The sequence below is a fragment of the Cetorhinus maximus genome, chromosome 3 (genome assembly GCF_964194155.1).
Source record: "Cetorhinus maximus chromosome 3, sCetMax3.hap1.1, whole genome shotgun sequence".
Lineage (NCBI taxonomy): Eukaryota > Metazoa > Chordata > Chondrichthyes > Lamniformes > Cetorhinidae > Cetorhinus > Cetorhinus maximus.
The window spans coordinates 104,485,313-104,503,868 of NC_135881.1; the positions used below are offsets into that span (position 1 = coordinate 104,485,313).

Consider the following 18,556-nt stretch of genomic DNA (forward strand, 5'->3'; position numbering starts at 1 on the left):
GCAATGGGTACCCGCATGGGCCCCAGTTATGCCTGTCTCTTTATGGGATATGTGGAACATTCCTTGTTCCAGTCCTACTCAGACCCCCACCCACAACTCTTTCACCGGTACATCGATGACTGCTTCGGTGCCGCTTCATGCTCTCGTCGGGACCTGGAAATATTTATTAATTTTGCTTCCAATTTCCACACCTCCATCATTTTCACGTGGTCCATCACTGACACTTCCCTCCCTTGATCTCTCTGCCAATTTCTGGTGATAGACTGTCCACCAATATTCATTACAACTCTACCGACTCCCACAGCTACCTCAACTACAGTTCCTTCGCCTCTGTCGCATCTGTTCTGATGATGCCACTTTCCAAAACAGCTCCTCTGACTTGTCTTCCTTCTGCCTTAACCGAGGTTTTCCACCCACGGTGGTTGACAGGGCCCTCAACCGTGTCCGGCTCATCTCCCGTGCATCTGCCCTCACACCTTCCTCTCCCTCCCAGAACCATGATAGGGTCCCCTTTGTCCTCACTTATCACCCCACCAGCCTCCGCGTTCAAAGGATCATCCTCCGCCATTTCCGCCAACTCCAGCATGATGCCACCACCAAACACATCTTCCCTTCACACCCCACTGGCGGCTTTCCGCAGGGACCATTCCTTCCGGGACACTCTGGCCCACTCCTCCATCACCCCCTACACCTCAAGCCCCTCCTACGGCACCTTCCCATGCAACCGCAGAAGGTGCAACACGTGTCCCTTTACTTCCCCCCCTCCTCACCGTCCAAGGGCCCAAACACTCCTTTCAAGTGAAGCAGCACTTCACTTGCACTTCCCTCAATTTAGTCTACTGCATTCGCTGCTCCCAATGCAGTCTCCTCTACATTGGAGAGACCAAACGCAGACTGGGTGACCGCTTTGCGGAACACCTTCGGTCTGTCCGCAAGCATGACCCAGATCTCCCTGTCACTTGCCATTTCAACACTCTACCCTGCTCTCATGCCCACATGTCTGTCCTTGGCCTGCTGCATTGTTCCATTGTTCCAGTGAAGCTCAAAGCAAACTGGAGGAACAGCACCTCATCTTCCGACTAGGCACTTTACAGCCTTCCAGACTTAATATTGAGCTCAACAACTTCAGGTCATGAACTCTGTCCTCCATCCCCACCCCCTTTCCGATCCCCCTTTTTCCAAGAATTTATAATTTAAAAAATATATATTTTTCTTTTCCCACCTATTTTTAAATTTATTTCGATCTGTTGTTTTACCTCCACCTTTTAGCCCATTTCAATCCCTTCCCCCCACCCCACCCCCACTAGGGCCATCTGCCACTTGCTTGTCCTGCTTGCTACCCTTAATGTCCCCATTAGAACATTCCTTAGCTAATATCACCACCATCAACACCCCTTTGTCCTTTTAACTGTGTTCATCTCCGCAGCTGCTGTCAGACCTGCTGAATTTTTCCAGCTATTTTTATTTTTGTTTCAGATTTCCAGCATCCGCAGTATTTTGCTTTTGCCTAGAGAAGACTGCTGATGCTGGGCAATTTGAGGTGTTGGGATTTGAAAGTAATATCACAGGAGTGTCCTTTGTGAAAAGAATCTGCATTAGGTTGTGTTAATGAGCTGGGACCTCAGTCTATAAGTGACTGAAAATGGAGGAGGGCAGGCGGTGTGGTGGGGGGGTGGTGTGGTTTATCCCAAGTAAAATAAGGGTATCTGGCTTTTCTTGTCTGGATTGCCTGGAACAATAATATGGTAATTTTCTGTTGTTGTGTTAATTAGTAAATACTATAGATGGAACACAGCACCATTAACACATTTCCCAAATCTTCTACTGCCCTGCTGTCTGTGACAGAAGAACACAGAGGTATCTACAAAATTAAGCACAATTTTGAAATGAAAGCTACTTGACCATAATGTAAAGTCCCTTGCTGGATGTTCCTGGCTTCTTCATGCCTTTCAGCTCAAGGTATTTCTAGAACCCTGTGCCTCAAAGATGTGCATAAGAATCCTGGACAAAGTTAATTTCGGCCTTATTACTGTCCATTTTCCTTCATCTGTTTTCTACACCTGCTTTTGTATTTGATTTTCTTCAAACATTCCCAAATCATGTCTGAGCTAGTTTCAAACAGTCAATGGCCATGACTGCCTATGAATTGAAATAAAAACAATTCATGTCTGCCTGTAGACTGATGTAAACATGCATTAGGATACCTTCAAAAGATATATCTAATACTTAAGATTTCTTCTAAGACTTCTAATGTTATAAAGATGAAGTATTTTACTTGAATGGTTTCCATATGGCATCTCAAGAATAAGGTCGTTATTTGAGATGAGACACGTGTTGAATCAACAATGTGTTCTGAGGGTCTTCTGATTCTTTGCTTCATCAAAAAGTAATTACAACGGTGTTCAATATTTCCCTTGTGTTTATGTAAGTGTCCTTCAACAGCATCTAGGCTGATTGTTATTTACTTACTTTATCACTTAGCTATACACAACTTCATCGTTGATCAAAGATATAAGCCCACATTCATTTTCACACTATAAGCAAGATTGAGAATCCCTGCAAGTAGAATTCTTTCACTTTGATATGAAGATCTGTAGTGTGTGTTGTTGGAAATTGCAGAAGCTGAAATAGTTGCTTGGTAGCACAGAATTTGAGTATTGCTGAAAACAAAGACTTGCTGCTGGTGTTTTTTCATCTTGCACTCATCAGGACAGATGCAAGAATACCAAATCTCATAGGGAACAACAATTTATGCTGCAAGCTTGGTAGTTAACTGTTCCCCAGTGCATTCTCCATGGCAACGTCTCTACCAATCAGTCCACTTGCCAACCAATCAGTACACTCTTCTCATGCAGTATAAATTATTGTTCCCTTTGAGATTTGGTATTCTTACATTTGTCCTGATGAGTACAAGACGAGGAGCTTCGGCAGCATGTTTCTTTTCTCAGCAGAAGCTGAAGGATAATAATCCATTTGACAAAATGTAGCGCAAACACATGTATATGTATATTGGTATGTGTGTGTATGTTTCATTGGGGTTTATACAGGAGAGGCGGTGGCATAGTGGCATTACTGGACTAGTACTCCAGATACCCAGGGTAGTTCTCTGGGGACCTGGGGTTCAAATCCCACCACAGCAGATGGTGGAATTTGAATTCAATTAAAAATCTGGAATTACAGGTCCAATGATGACCATGAAACCATGTCGATTGTTGTAAAAACCCACCTAGTTTACTAATGTCCTTTAGGGAAGTTTATCTGCCATCCTTACCTGGTCTGGTCTACATGTGACTTCAGACCCACAATAAGGTGGTCGACTATTAAATGCTGCCGAAATGGCCTAGCAAGCCATTCAGCTCTCAAGGGCAATTAGGGACGGGCAATAAATGCTGGTCCAGCCGGTGACGCCCACACCCCATGAACAAAAAAAAAAATATCTTAAGGTTTCCCTGGTCTGAATTTGTGGTGTGGTCCATTTGTTAGAAACAATTAAATTTTATGAGGTGCCAAGGTCACCTTATTGAGCATTTGTATAAGTTATCTACTTCTCTTAAAAAAGAGAATTCAGTCAGGCATTCTGCTTAATTTCCAAATGATTAATTCTTTAAAAAGTGTAAAACTGAGCATAATGCAGATCATGCTGTGGTAAATTGACATGGTGCTGTAAAGATCCTTAGAGAGGCTCCCTGCTAGGTTCCAATTCAAAAGTAGTTCATAATTGTGTGTGTAGCCATTCCTGGTAAAGCAATTAAATAGTAACTCCAAGTACTTTAATAATCTTTGGATATTTCGGGGAGTAATTTTAACCTTCCAAAAATGTGTCGGTTTGGCTTTGGTGAGAAGCTGAAGTTAATAGAAATTTCAAACACAACCCCAACCCATCTCAAGCCCACCTATTTCCAGTTTTAACAGAGGATGAGGGTGGACAACCAATCTTCTGTCAAGTGGTAGGGCAGATAGCAAGAGTTTTTAAGGTGGCTGCGAACCTCGAAAGGCGGTGAGAAGGACCAATTCTGAAAGCCAAGTACCTTTTGCAGCACTGTCTGTTGGGCCATGAGGAGCAGGAATGTTTCCTCAGGTCCAATAAGCTGCTCTGCTTTCAGCTCCATGATCGCCAGCTACTGCCCGCTCAAGCACAATCTCACGTGCCCACCCCACAAACTGCTCTCTTCTCAGCTGCAGCCTTGTCTGTTTTGTATGTTAAAGGCACTGTGTAAATACAAGCCGTTACTGTACAATATGTGCAAGAACTGGCTATTCTTAGCTGCAGAGTAACACTGTTAATAAATGCCGACTAGCTGAAATTGTTAAACTAAATCTCTCCTAGAGCAGTGAAATTGATGTACAATCTAGCTTCTGACCTGTTGCTCAATCTATTTCAGTCTTCCAAGGGCTGGTTAATGGTCAATTCAGCAACTAAGAAATTTAGGTTTTCAGTGCTCTACCTACGTTGTTCCAGTTCCCAGTTGACTGAGCACACAACCTTCATCAATGTCTCTCTGCTCAGAATAGCTCGAGACAGAGTGACCCTTCTCTCCAATATTGTGTACTGCTTCTCTTCTGTGGTACAGATGAGTAAATTGTAGATACAAACCTGTTCCCACCAGTTGGAGCATTAATGGAGCACTCTCTTTCCCCTTCTCTAGAGTAGATTAAAACAGAATTTGCAGGGCAAGAGCAGAACTCATGTTAACTGTGGTTCTTTGTTTTTGCTGGACAGTGTATCAAAAGTACAGCTTGGGGCACCTGCTGCTGTAGAGACAGTTGTCACATGAATTTGATCTGGATAGCTTATTATTAATATAGACAAAAAATTGAGAAATTAATTGTACTGTTACAAGTCAGCAACTCGGATCTCCCATATCGTGACAAATGCTGCAGTAATCTGGGTTCAGCAAGTGACAGTTGACTCTGTGTTTGAATTTATCCAACTGTTCTGCCTCAACTCTTCTGCCCCCAAGAAATGTATTTTTAATTTCTTTATGTGCATCAGTGGTTGTTTCTAACATGGCATCTGCTCAAAAATAACATATTAGATTTCAATTAAATTGGAGCTACTCAGAGTGGCCCTTGGGAAATGAGCATTATGTTTTGAATCCTGCTGATTAAATTAGTTATATTGTATTAAGCTGTTGCTGTCTGCTATATGTCATCTATCCTATTTCTATTGTGCATCCAATGTGGTACTTTTATTGCATTAAATACTGTTAAAAGGCTGATATACTTACAGACTTGGCACAATAATTGTATCTGGTCTCTTGAATCTATATGATTTTTTTGAGTTGCTTTCTCTGTCCCCAGTCAGATGTTTGCAGATGGGCTAATGTATATTTATTTTACTGTCTTGGTCAATGCAGCATGGAAAACTCTAGGCTTCAGATTTCTATATACCCTAAGTTTGTGATTTCAGCTGTGCATATAAGGGTAGCAACCAAGCAGCAATCTAGTGTTTTTATGAAAGGGAATAGAGGATTGGTGATACTAACACAAACATGACGGGCCAAATGGCCTCCTGTGTTGTAACCATTCTATGGAGCAGCAAACTCTTGTCATTTTCTATTCCTGTTTAAGATTTCCAGGGCATGTAGTTATTTTTCTTTCTAACAGTAGCTCCATAATTTCTCTATAGAAAGAGAGCAAATCAGTGGGATCAGATTTGTTATATTGTGCTAGGAAAGAGCAGGTATAGACACGATGAGTCAAATGGCCTTCTATGGTGTGAACTTCAATGGTTCTAAATTCCATAGTGTACAGGATTGAATATGTCTGAAGTTGAAGGGGTGGGGATGGTAAAGGGAAACTATACTTTCTTTACAAAAAAGAAAGTGCTGGAAAAACTCAGCAGGTCTGGCAGCATCTGTGGAGAGAGAAACAGATGCCTTCTTTATAGTCATGGAGATGTCAATTCAAATTAACTGATGTATATTGCTGCAATATGTTACGTTATATTTCTAAATGTGCCAAACTTTTGATGATGCAGTGGGAATTTTCAGTGTGGTAGCCAGTTAGATTGGAAGAGAAAGTCTAAAGAAGAAAGTTATTCTACTTTTTGAATGCAATCTGAGTACATTGCAAATAAAGTAACTGAATATATGTGGAGAGAGGGATCCATTATGTTGACAGTTAAACCATAACTGTTAATTCATATTGTTGGAGGGGTTTTTGGTGAACACCAGCTTCACTGATGGCACAGTTCTACTAAGGTGTCATGGAAGTAATTTCCAGTTAATTTATTGCCTAATAATGTAGATTATTTTATCAGCTTGTAAATTCTTATTCTGCGTTATTTGTATCCAATTTTTATAGCAGATTGCCAAATTGAGGCAGCAGCTCCAGCGCAGTAAGCAAAGCAGTCGGCACAATAAGGAGAAGGACCGCCAGTCTCCACTCCATGGCAATCTCACTGCTATCAATCAGTCTCAGGTAAGCTGCTTTGGAAGGTTGTAATTGTATATAATCTTCTGAACTGATTGCATTCCTCCTAGTGTAATCGTGTAATGTCTGTATACAGTCAGGTGTTTTTCACACCAAAGATATGCTTTCTGATGTAAAATAAAATTAGTAAATGCCATAACGCACAGCTGGTTAGTAAACAGTTTGATGATGACTGTGCTAATGTTTCAGGTGAGAGCCATCACCAATTCTGATGATTAGTTCCAACTGGAATTTGTAACAGATTGTTTTCCTTCAGATGCTGTGCGCTTGCAGCATTTTCTATTTTTGTTTTGGAGTTTAGCATTTGCAGTTTTTCTGCTTAATCTCTTATTTTCCTGTGAGTTGAGTTGTCACAGTTGATTGGCTCTTTTTTGTTTGCCAATAATATTGGTATAGAATGTGTATTTTTAAAGGTGAAGGTAACTTGAGGGGTAAGTATTGACCCATAAATTTACCTCAAGTGGTTTTGGTTTTTTTTTTAAGATCATTTGTGTTTGAAATTTACTGCACTGCTTCAAGGTTAACTGTCTACACTCCGTTTCCACATTAAAACAGACACGCTCCCTTGGCTTCCTTTAGAGTTGAAAATGGTGCACTTTGTTGTCAAGGTTGCAACAAGACAAAGGTGTTATTTACTGAAAAAGCAGTGGTAGCCTGAGAGCTGGCTGTCTTCCCCCATCTTCTAAGATGCCCTAGGACCCATGAAGAAAGGGAGGAAACTGGTTATCCTCAGAGAACAAATATAGATACAAGACAATATAATATTAAACAGATCCACATTTGGACTACTATTACAAAATGATATAAAGGAATGGCAGAAAGTTATCGAATGGTACAACACATGAGTTTTTGTTGGATTTTCTTCGTGAATTTATCTCCCAGAGTAGTAACCTGTCTTGTATTTCACATTTATACAGTTTGATTGCTGAATAATGAGCAGATTTTTAATGAAATGTGCAACTAGGTTATAATTCACGTGATGAGTCAACCTGTTTTTTAACAAATATTTCATGCACACAAACACTTGGAGCCCTGGTTACTAAAAAACTGGAGAAAGATCAGAACTTTAGATGTAATCACTATGCAATTAAATGGGAGTTACTGTGTTGGTGGTTTCACACTGCAGAATATCCATGTGTACAATTTAGTAACCATTTTATTGCACCACAAGAGCAAAGTCTTGCCTTTCGAGCACTGAAATATTTATATCAACTGCTAATATTTTCTTTGTAAATTTGTATTGTCTAAAACTCAGAAGAAATACACATCACTGTAAACTGCTTTGGAAGTCGTTAGTAAACCAAGTGATGTTGAAATATATTATGTATTCCTCATAAGTAGTAAAACAACTTTTCAAGAATAAATATGTCCAACCCTATGAGTTCTTGCCAATTGGCTGTGCTGGCCATTGTAATAACAAATGGAAAGCTATATTACTGTTGAAGAATAATTTGCATTAGAATAACTAGTAAAATGTGCCTAGCTGGAGATATGCAATCACTCAAAATGCACACAATCTAAGTTGAATACCCCTTTAAATTTTTTTGGAGTCTTGAACATTTAAAAATGTATACATATTTTGTGTTCCACACTGCGGTTGCCAATTAATATGACTGAACTTCACAGTGGAGCACAATTTTGTGCTAATATGGAATGGTGGTCCATGGCTTAATATTAGGGCTAGATTGCAGATGGTCATGCTTGCGCATAGAGAGTTATTCCGAGGTGCTGGTTTTGGGGCTTTTGCAAAGGCTGGCTAGAGGCTGCCCATCTCAGTCAACTGTGTGTGTTGCGTGGGGGATCTACATGGTAAAATGAAGAAACAAAGTTACAAAGGGTGTATTAACTTCACCAAATCCAAGTTTATCTTAAGCCAGTTAAATAATGCAGTTGCTTGATTGAATCGTGACTGGTTAGAAGGGTTAATAAAGGATTTGGCAGGTTAGTGTTAATACTGCTGCCACATTTTAAAAAAAGTGAAGCCAGGTAACTACCAGCAATAATATTCAAAACAACCAAACTAAAGAATCTTATGAGGCGAGGTTGAGTAGGTTGGGCCTGTACTCACTGGAGTTTAGAAGAATGAGAGGCGACCTTATTGAAACATAAGATTCTTAGGGGGCTTGACAGGGTAGATGCTGAGCGGTTGTTTTCCCTTGTGGGACTGTCTAGGACCAGAGGGCATAATCTCAGAGTAAGGGGGTGCCCTTTTAAAACAGAGATGAGGAGGAATTTCTTCTCTCAGTGGGTAGTCAATCTGTGGAATTCTTTACTGCAGAGGGCTGTAGAGGCTGGGTCATTAAGTATATTCAAGGCTGAGATAGACAGATTTTTAATCAGTAAGGGAATCAAGGGTTTATGGGGAAAAGGCAGGAAAGTGGAGTTGAGGATTATCAGATCTGCCATGATCTCATTGAATGGCCTACTTCTGCTCCTACATCTAGTGGTTTTATAAGAAGTGACACTCCTAGTTCATTGTATTTAAACTCCTGAAGGTGCCCCAACACCATGTTGTGTATTCAGTTGGACTTGACGTAGCTTTAATATTTGTGCATATCAATCATGACTAATAAGTAAAGACTAATTTGTGTAACTTCTGCTGACATCTGAATTAAGTAAGGCGTGCTACATTGAGGTTAATTAAATATATTACTATTTCAGGCAGTCTTTATTTTTGTCAGTAAAAGAACACAGCATTCTACCAAATGTGTTTACTTTACTTTAAAACTACCAAGGAAACTGAGAGACAGTTGGAACACTCCCCTTTGAATTCCAGGACCTGTGTTTGAATTCAGTTCAGGAAAATATGTAGACTGAATGAACATCTGTGCCTCCATTTTCATGCTTGAAGGGTCTTACATGACCCGAATTAAGCTAGTGTTAACTACAGCATAACATCGCACCAAATCGTTGGTTATGGGAAGCTGAAGTGCCAAACTGCTATGGTAATAGTACCCTTTGCTCTCCATGTGGTTGTAGTATACCTGTGTAGAAGTGCTTGGTGCTGACGTGCCTGTAAAAACTGCAAAATTTCCTCATTCCCCAGCACAGTAACTATTTTTTTCTTTCATTTTTCTTTTTGTAATTTAATGTTTGCAGGAAAAGCTGATTGCTAAACCACCTTTATATCAGCACATGGGGTGTATTTTTATGACCTTGTCTGTCCTTTGCGGTGAAGATGAACATGTTCATCAACTGGGGTATTTGGTAGGGCTCCGGTGAGTATGCAGGTGACTGCTAAGGCTGATCTGTACTCAGAAGGTTCTGCAGCAAATAGGACAGAACACTGCAGATGACTGTGGCATGTCGAGTACCGGCATATCATATTCTGAAATTCAAACTAATTTTATATTTTAAAAAACTGGACAAAAAGGCTGGAAAAGATGGCCACCCGAGGACACCTGACTTCTTTTGTGGATTAGAACCAGTCCTTGTTTCAAGAGGGAACAAATGAACATTCCAGACTTATGTGAGGCAATACCCTTCCTTCAAAGGAGCATTATCTAATTTGAAAGGGTAATTGTAAAACAAAGGCACTGTCTCAAACCCTTAGAAGTGTTAACCCACTACACAGGAAGTGGAATCAACATGAATACCACATCTTACTTAGAAAAGGCTTGAACTTGTGAAAAGCCACATTGAGACAGTCATGTTTTCTTTGACAAAAACAAAAATACCTGGAAAAACTCAACAGGTCTGACAGCATCTGCGGAAAGGAACACAGTTAACGTTTCGAGTCCGAATGACCCTTCAACAGAACTAAGTAAAAATAGAAGAGAGGTGAAATATAAGCTGGTTTAAGGGTAGATGGGACAAGTAGAGCTGGATAGAGGGCCAGTGATAGGTGGAGATAACCAAATGATGTCACAGACAAAAGGACAAAGAGGTGTTGAAGGTGGTGATATTATCTAAGGAATGTGCTAATTAAGGGTAGAAAGCAGGACAAGCAAGGTACTGATAGCTCTAGTGGGGGTGGGGTGGGGTGAAGGATTCAAAAAAGGCTAAAAGGTAGAGATAAAACAATGGATGGAAATACATTTAAAAATAATGTAAATAGGTGGGAAAAGAAAAATCTATATAAATTACTGGAAAAAAAAGGGGGGAATCGGAAAGGGGGTGGGGATGGAGGAGAGAGTTCACGTTCTAAAATTGTTGAACTCAGTATTCAGCCCGGAAGGCTGTAAAGTGCCTAGTCGGAAGATGAGGTGCTGTTCCTCCAGTTTGTGTTGAGCTTCACTGGAACAATGCAGCAAGCCAAGGACGGACATGTGGGCATGAGAGCAGGGTGGAGTGTTGAAATGGCAAGTGACAGGGAGGTCTGGGTAATGCTTGCGGACAGACCGAAGGTGTTCTGCAAAGCGGTCACCCAGTCTGCGTTTGGTCTCTCCAATATAGAGTAGACTGCATTGGGGGCAGCGTATGCAGTAGACTAAATTGAGGGAAGTGCAAGTGAAATGCTGCTTCACTTGAAAGGATTGTTTGGGCCCTTGGACGATGAGGAGAGGGGAAGTAAAGGGGCAGGTGTTGCACCTTCTGCGGTTGCATGGGAAGGTGCCGTGGGAGGGGGTTGAGGTGTAGGGGGTGATGGAGGAGTGGACCAGGGTGTCCCGGAGGGAACGATCCCTGCGGAATGCTGCCAGGGGGTGAAGGGAAGATGTGTTTGGTGGTGGCATCATGCTGGAGTTGGCGGAAATGGTGGAGGCTGGTGGGGTGATAAGTGAGGACAAGGGGGACCCTATCATGTTTCTGGGAGGGAGAGAAAGGTGTTTTCTTTGCCTGTTGAAAAGATCAGCCAGGGGCTGTGGTGCAGGCAGTTCCACCAAAGCCGTCAGAAGTATCAATTTAACCAGCCTGTGAACCAGACTTGGAAACAAGCTGCGAGACATCAGGCAGCCAGAATATGTAACCTGCTCTGGTTTAAAGTTCGCCTGAGAACCAACTTAGCTATTTGACTACAAGAAACCTCACAACCTGTTGTGAGCCCTTCGCTTTACAAGACCCCCACTTCAACTTAAAATCATCAAATCCATTCAAAAGACCACAGGCTTGCCATGTGGAAGACCAAAGATTGTAAATCAGAGATTGAGATCATTGTAATCTGTAAAAATGTATGACCTTTATTTGGTCCAATCTTTGTGTGTGTGACGTTGCATTTAATTGACGTTGGGTAAATATGTGAGAATCAACAACCTTCATTTAAACTCACCAAAGCTTTCTGCTGAATTATTTAATTGGAATACACGCTCGAAGAGTAAGAAAAGAGACACCTCTTTCCATACAAAACATACAGTAGGAAAGCAAATACATTCTGTCCGTGACAGTTCAGGTTTGTACAAGTTACTGGCTCAAGATTCCCTTTACTTGCATTTTCCTGCATTCAACTCCCCTCCCTTGATGTACTAGTTGAGAAATCTGCCAGGGGATACTCTACCACAGTCTACTGCAAGCCTACCTTCACTGGTCAGTATATGCATTAGGATTCTTACAGTTTCACGCTGTATAAGATTGGACCTTTCAGCAACCTTGTAAATAGAGCCTGAGCCATTTTCTCACCATGCGACCTTGATGCTGAAATAGGGTGCATGAAGAGCATCCTGCAGGATAATGTCTACCCTGATCAGATCATTTCACGCTGTATATCTCACACTCATGAACAGGCCTAAAGCTGTCACTTTCGGCCCTGTAAAGTGCCCAGTCTACCTCAGATTACCCTGGAAGGGCAAGGTATCTCAAAAATTTGAGCAACAGGTGAAGCTAGCTGTTTCATGCTGCTACTATGCAATAGCAACATGAGTGGTATTCGCCACTAACTGGATGCTGCCATCAAGCCAAAAAGACATTATGCCTATCACACAAATGAGTAATGTGGTACATGAGTTTCAGTGCCAATGTGATGCTAGGTAGGTAGGCCGTATGTCCTATAGACTAGCAGATCGTATCAAACAGCATGTCCCAGCCACTGTTCGCAATGGGCAGGGGACAGACTGTACCCAACCAGCCCTTGCTCGCAAAACTCGAAACACAGTGTCCAACATTAGATGTGATTCTGCGATTGGGCAACATTTACTAAATAATCCTCAGTGTGCTAGGAATTATGCTGACAACCAATTTAAGATTGTCAGTAAGGCTCGCAATATGGCACATTTGCGTGTAATGGAAGCTACAAATATTAATACACAGAGCTCTGTTCTTTGCAGACAGAAAGAACATGTACATACATTGCAACTGTTTCAGCTAAACAAAATATGTGATAGCCATTCGCAGACTCATTCCTCAGGGCAATGCCTTGACCAATCGGGGTTGAGCTGCCTGGTTTAAATTTCAAACAATGTTTAGCAGTTAACTGTCAGTCACCATCATGAGTGCATTCTCCATGTCAACACCACTAGCCAACCAATCAGCACTCTCCGCATACAGTATAAATTGTTGTTTTCCCCCTTTATATTGGTATTCTTGCGAGTGTTCTGATGAGTGCAAGACGAAAAGCTTAGACATGTCTCTCTTTTTTCAACAATACTCTGTAGGCTTTCAGTTTGGTAGGCAGACTTACTCCTCTTTGTTTCCAGACTGATGTTCAAAGTCTGCAGAAGGCTACACTTGCTTTGGAAAGGAACTCGCCAATCTTGTGACAATCATAGAGGAATCTCACTCCTCCCTATCGCTGGCAAGATCTTTACCAGAATCCTTCTGAACTGCTTAGTGCAACGTCTCGACCAGGATCTGATACCAGAGAGTCAGTGCAATTTCAGAAAACAGCAAGGAATCAATGATATAGTGTTTGCAGTTAGACAGTTCCGGGAGAAAGGCCAAGGACAGAACATGGACTTCTATACCACGTTTGTTGACCTGACCAAGGCCTTTGAGACAGTTAGACGCGAGGGCCTCAGGAAGGTAATGTAGAAATTCGACTGCCTTGAGAAATTCATCACAATGGTTCGACAGTCCCATGATGGCATGCTCGTGTGTCTTGGATGCTGGTGAATCTTCTGACCCTTTTCCAGTCACTAATGGAGTTAATCAGGGCTGCACGCTAGCACCACCCCTCTTCATGTTTTTCTCCATCATGGCCTCATGATGGTGATACTGGCATCAAAATCAGATGGACAGGAAGCTGCTCAATCTGAGACGGCTCCAGGCAAAGACCAAGGTCTCCAAGGACATGCTTTGTGTTTTCCTACTTGCCGACGACTGTGCACTAGCTGCCTGTTCAGGGCTAGATATGCAATGTAGCATGGGCTTGTTCTCCATTGCATGTGACAACTTCAGTCTTACAATGAACATGAAGAAAATTGAAGTAATGTACTAGCCCGCTCCAGGAAAACCCTACCTTGAGCCTAAGGTTTCAGTCCATGACCAGAACCTGTCAACAATGGATAAGTTCACTTATCTCAGCAGAACAACCTCTCAAGCTGTCAATGTTGGCAATGAAACACATGCAGGAATTCCCAAAGCAGGTGTATAACTTCAGTTACCTCGGGAGAACAGTTTCCAAACGTATGTAGAAACTTAAGCCAAATGTACTGAAGAGACCTTGGGTGAGAAATTACAGCTTGTCATCATCCATTTCTTTTGGGTGCTATGAGTACCGAGAGCTTTAAAGTAGCGTTCACAGCAGGAGCATGCCCTTTAAGGACAAATTGTGCTGGATAACATATTGATGAGGCCGTTAGTGGCATGCTTAGTGAACATCTGCTGGAAGTATGCAGAGCAGGCTGATCAAAATGCCAATTTGCATGAAAAGCTGATTTGATGCCAGTGCTGCCATTTTGAAGCTCAAATCTTCAGCTAATGCCCTCTCTTAACCTTACACAGCTGAGCTTGTGTTCACCAGCAGAAAGGCCCCTCTCACCAACACTATTTAAAGGAACCATCAAATGCCTGCAGGTGAGTTGCTAATTGATATCTTCTGGCTGTTGCTTTGATTCTACCAATATTTGGTGCTTTCTTTTAAAGTTGCCAACGTCTACAGGGGGCGTTATGGCAGGTGCTGAAGGCATTTAAGCTTGCTTCAAGACTATATAAACAAGCTGCTCCTAGCTATTGCCCTGCTCTGCATGGCCTCTGTTTATTCTCCTGGTGTTCTAAGGGCAATCTGCTGGGAGATAGAGAAGAAGGGTCAGGGAGAAGGCCTCTCAGCAGGGGCCATATCAACCCAGGATGGCCAGTGAGCAATTCTGCTTAGCAAGGAATTGTTTGTGAGACACCTATGCTTCAGTAAGAGTGTCCTAGTTGACATCAGTCACCTACTTCAGCCACAATTGCAACCTCAAAGCAGGGAAAGGACTACATTGTCAGTGGCTGTGGAAGTGACTGTGGCAATGAACCTTTATCCATATGACTCCTTCCTTATTGGAGATGGAGATATTCACAACATCTTGCAGTTTGCCATCCACTGTTCCATAAGGGAGGTCACTGTTGCTCTCTATTCAATGAAAGCCAATTACATTTCATTCTGTCTTGCCAAGAGCAAAGCAGCAGGCAGTGAGCAGGCTGCTTTGCTATGATTGTAGATTACCTCATGAGGCAGAATGCCATTAACTGCATGAGCATCACTTTGTGGGTTAATCCATGACAATTTTGAGATGTACTGGAGCTGAAAGGGCTTCCACTCCCTCAATGTCCAGCTGGTGTGTGACCATAGGCAGCAAATAATGAAGGTAAATGCCAGATTTCCTGCCAGCATCATGATGCCTTCATTCTGTGGCAGTCTGCTGCACCAGTTCCGTTTGAGCTGCCTGAGCAGACCATGTGGCCACTACTGAGCAATAAGGGCTATCCTTGATGACATGGCTAATGACTCCTGTTTGGAACCCATGCAGGTGGGAGCAGCATGTAAGCACTAAAAGCCAACTGCCACTCAAAATGTGATAGAGCAGACCAGTGATGTGCTGGAACAAGTATTCTACTGCCTGGACTGCACAGGAGGAGCCCTGCAGTACTCGGCAGAGCAGATATCAAGATTCTTGGTCTGCTGCATGCCTCACAACATTACCGTCGTGAGCGGGACAGCCTTTGCCACCAGCTATACAGCGAACATCTCAGCAGCAGGAAGAGCTAAAGGAGGAAGAGAAAGGGAGGAGACAGCTTAGACAGTCCCTTTCTGCCTGATCTGTCTGTGAATAACTTGTCCGAATGTGATAGACGTAACTGCAAACCAAATTCCCCATTCACCAGCTATTACTGATCATCACATCGTCTGCTTGATCACCATGCAAAAAATAAAGCCACCTGGAAATAAACATTCCAAACCAAATTTATAAATGAAATAATTCCATTTTGTGTGCAAAAGTCAACAAATCACCCTTGTGCATTCCCTCAGTGCTTGTTTCATATGTGCCTTTGCCTGCCCTAGTGCTTCTATGCAGTACTATCCCAGTGGCTGCAGCATGGCTGAATGGAAGGTTGCTGACTTTGTCGGGGAGACATCAGATGACCTTCGAGCTGCTGGAGATCACCCGCCAAAAGGCGTGGCTGATTGCACCATCTTTGTATGGGTGGCAGTTGTCTAAACCATCAGGCTGATGGGCAGCAGCAAGAATGCTTGCAGAGTGACAGCGATGGGAGGGTAAATGCTGTCTTGCTGAGAGGAAAGCATATTTGTGTTCCATGGAGTCACTGCTACTTTGTTGGGGTGGCGCCTCAGCAATCCTAGTGATCTGTTGGAAGAAAGACTGCTGGTCTGCTGTGAGACCCTGCAAACACCTTGGCACATTGCTGTCATCATGGCTGTGGATTGCAGTCTGATCTTGTGTGACAACAAGCTGAGCTTCCATTGCAGTATTCATGTTGGATGGATGCTGCTTGTGCTGCAATGGAAGCAGTGACATTGATCACCATACTGCATAACTGTTGGGCTGTTAAGCATATGAACAGAGTTGGCCATGCTGGAAAGAATGAGCTCCAAGCTCCATGCAAAGCCCTGTGTCAAGTTGGGGCTGGACTTCTTCATACCCTTTAATGTTGAATGTAGGCTTTCTTGCAAGCTTTCCAATGTAGTAAGCATTTGGTATATTGTGCATATCCATCAGCATTCCTCTGTAGGCCATTCTATCAAAGCCCTCGGAGGCCATTGCAGCAGGACTAGAATGCAACCTTATTCTTTGGCAAGCTGGCTCCTGCTCTATGACTGTCCCCAGCCTTGGGCTGCAGATCACTCGTGCTGGTGTCTGACCACATACAGACTCGATGCTTATGCTACTATCTAAAGTTAGAGCTGTGCCATTAACTGAGCTGGTAGCTGCAAGTGTGAAGTCAAGTGACACTGCATCTTCACCATTGTTCTTGCTTTTCTTGCACTGCCTTGCCAGGTTTGCACTTTTTGGATATCTGAAGAAGAAAGGCGCAAAGCAATGTTGTGGTGTGGAGAAATGGGGAAAGAAAGAGGTGCATACTTGCATAATGTAAGGCAGAAAAGAATGTCGGAAGGGGGCCTAGTGTGATGTGAGAAGGTGGGATTAGATATGAGGATACCATCATCTTCGATGATTTCAGCCCGGCTGGTAGTCACATCCTCAGCAACAGGCGTCCCAGTACAATTTCCTCCACAAGAGGCTAGGACATGCAGGTGTGCCTGACCTCCTCCAGTTAATTCCTGCTGCTGCCAACTTGTACTGCAAGAGGGAAATGTGTCAGTGAGTAGGGTGCAAGTTGTGCAATATAGAGTATGGCAGTGGGTAAGTGTACAAGCATACACTGGAGCATAGGAATGGTGAGTCGTGATAGAGAACATTGGTTATTAAGTGAGTGATTGGAATGTGGTAAATTAAGCAGTATCAGACTAGTGGTGCAATTGGTAGGATGACATTTGAAGATGGATTCATTGACCTTGACTATTTGTGCATTCAGGTCCTCGAGGCTTGAAGCCTGGCATTAACCTCTATGGGTATCTGCTCCCACTATCTTCTAAGCGTGTGTCGGAAGGGTGTCCTGGCCCCCTGTAGATACAGGGCACCTCTCCTCCTTTCAACCTGCTCCACAAAAGTCTCTGGTGCAGTATTCAAAAACTTTGGAGCCAGCTTTACCCTTTGTTGTGCCAATCTTCAATGTTTCACAGGTCAAATTCACTTCCTGCATGACTGCCACCTGCCCCAGCCACAATGCACCTCTCCTTTTTAAGAGCTGTTGACTAGTTTTCATCAGTGCAGGCTAGCTTTAAGTGGTGCTAGGCACTCTCAATATTGTCCTCATGCTAATGCATCCAGTCAATCAATGGATAGTTTGTACTGGATGGAAGCTGCACTCACTCAAATCAGTAGGCACCACAAAGTTGCATTGAATGGGCATGGGATCATCTCCAATTGTAATTCCCTTTCCTGTTTTCATGTGCCATCTAATTTAGCACCCCTTGCTTTTTGGAAGCGACAATTCCTTTAATTTATCATCAGCTAAATCCCCCTGAATCTAGCAGATTTCTCTTAAGAGTGCATAAGGGGTCATCAGAGTAAATCTGGCTATAGTTACACAAACATCTGCTAGAGGTTTTGGAAATTAGCCAACTCAGAGGAGAAACAGCATATATATGATAGAATCTTTTTAAAATTACTCATTCACCCCAACTCTCTTATGTGGAAATTAATACAAATATTTCTTTACGCCTTGCTTTATTGACTAAGCTTTTGTTCATCAGCTGAACTGCAGTTTTTTTCTTCATTTTTTCCAAGCAAAATTCTGCAAAGTACCATCCAGAAACAAATTATGGAAGCCTCAGTTACAGACTGGAAGTAGGCCATTCGACCTATTTAATCTGCACCGCTCTCTTTCTACACAAGATAAGCCATCAAATCCCACTAACTACCCATTATTATTCATTTTTCAAGTAACTGTCAAATTTCCTTTCAAATCAATGGCTTATGCTTTAATAACAGTTTCTGATGGGAGAATCCCACATTCTAACCATCTTCTGCAAAGTGATGTTATTATAATCCCACCTTTAATTTTATGTTTGCAATCACTAAATTTGAGCCCTCTTGTTACCAGCTTGGTGACCAGTGGAACATTTTATCCCCGGTTTGATAGTATCACTCAAGTCTGAATCAGATGGTCTTGGGTTCAAGCCCCACTGCAGGGGATATATAATTTAGGCTGGTGCTTTAGTACAGTTCTGAGGGAATGCTGCACTGTT

General features: G+C 42.5%; 1 protein-coding gene across 2 annotated transcripts in view; it reads left to right on the plus strand.

Annotated features, from left to right (window-relative positions):
* Positions 1 to 18,556, plus strand: part of LOC144678835 (glucocorticoid-induced transcript 1 protein-like) — a 250,170-nt gene that overhangs the window by 125,601 nt on the left and 106,013 nt on the right. The window contains exon 4 of one of the 2 annotated variants that reach the window (XM_078538793.1): positions 6,310 to 6,423. In XM_078538793.1, the coding sequence (XP_078394919.1) occupies positions 6,310 to 6,423 (114 nt within the window). Of the gene's footprint in view, positions 1 to 6,306; positions 6,424 to 18,556 lie in introns of both variants that reach the window. The other variant, XM_078538792.1, reaches the window with a different exon arrangement.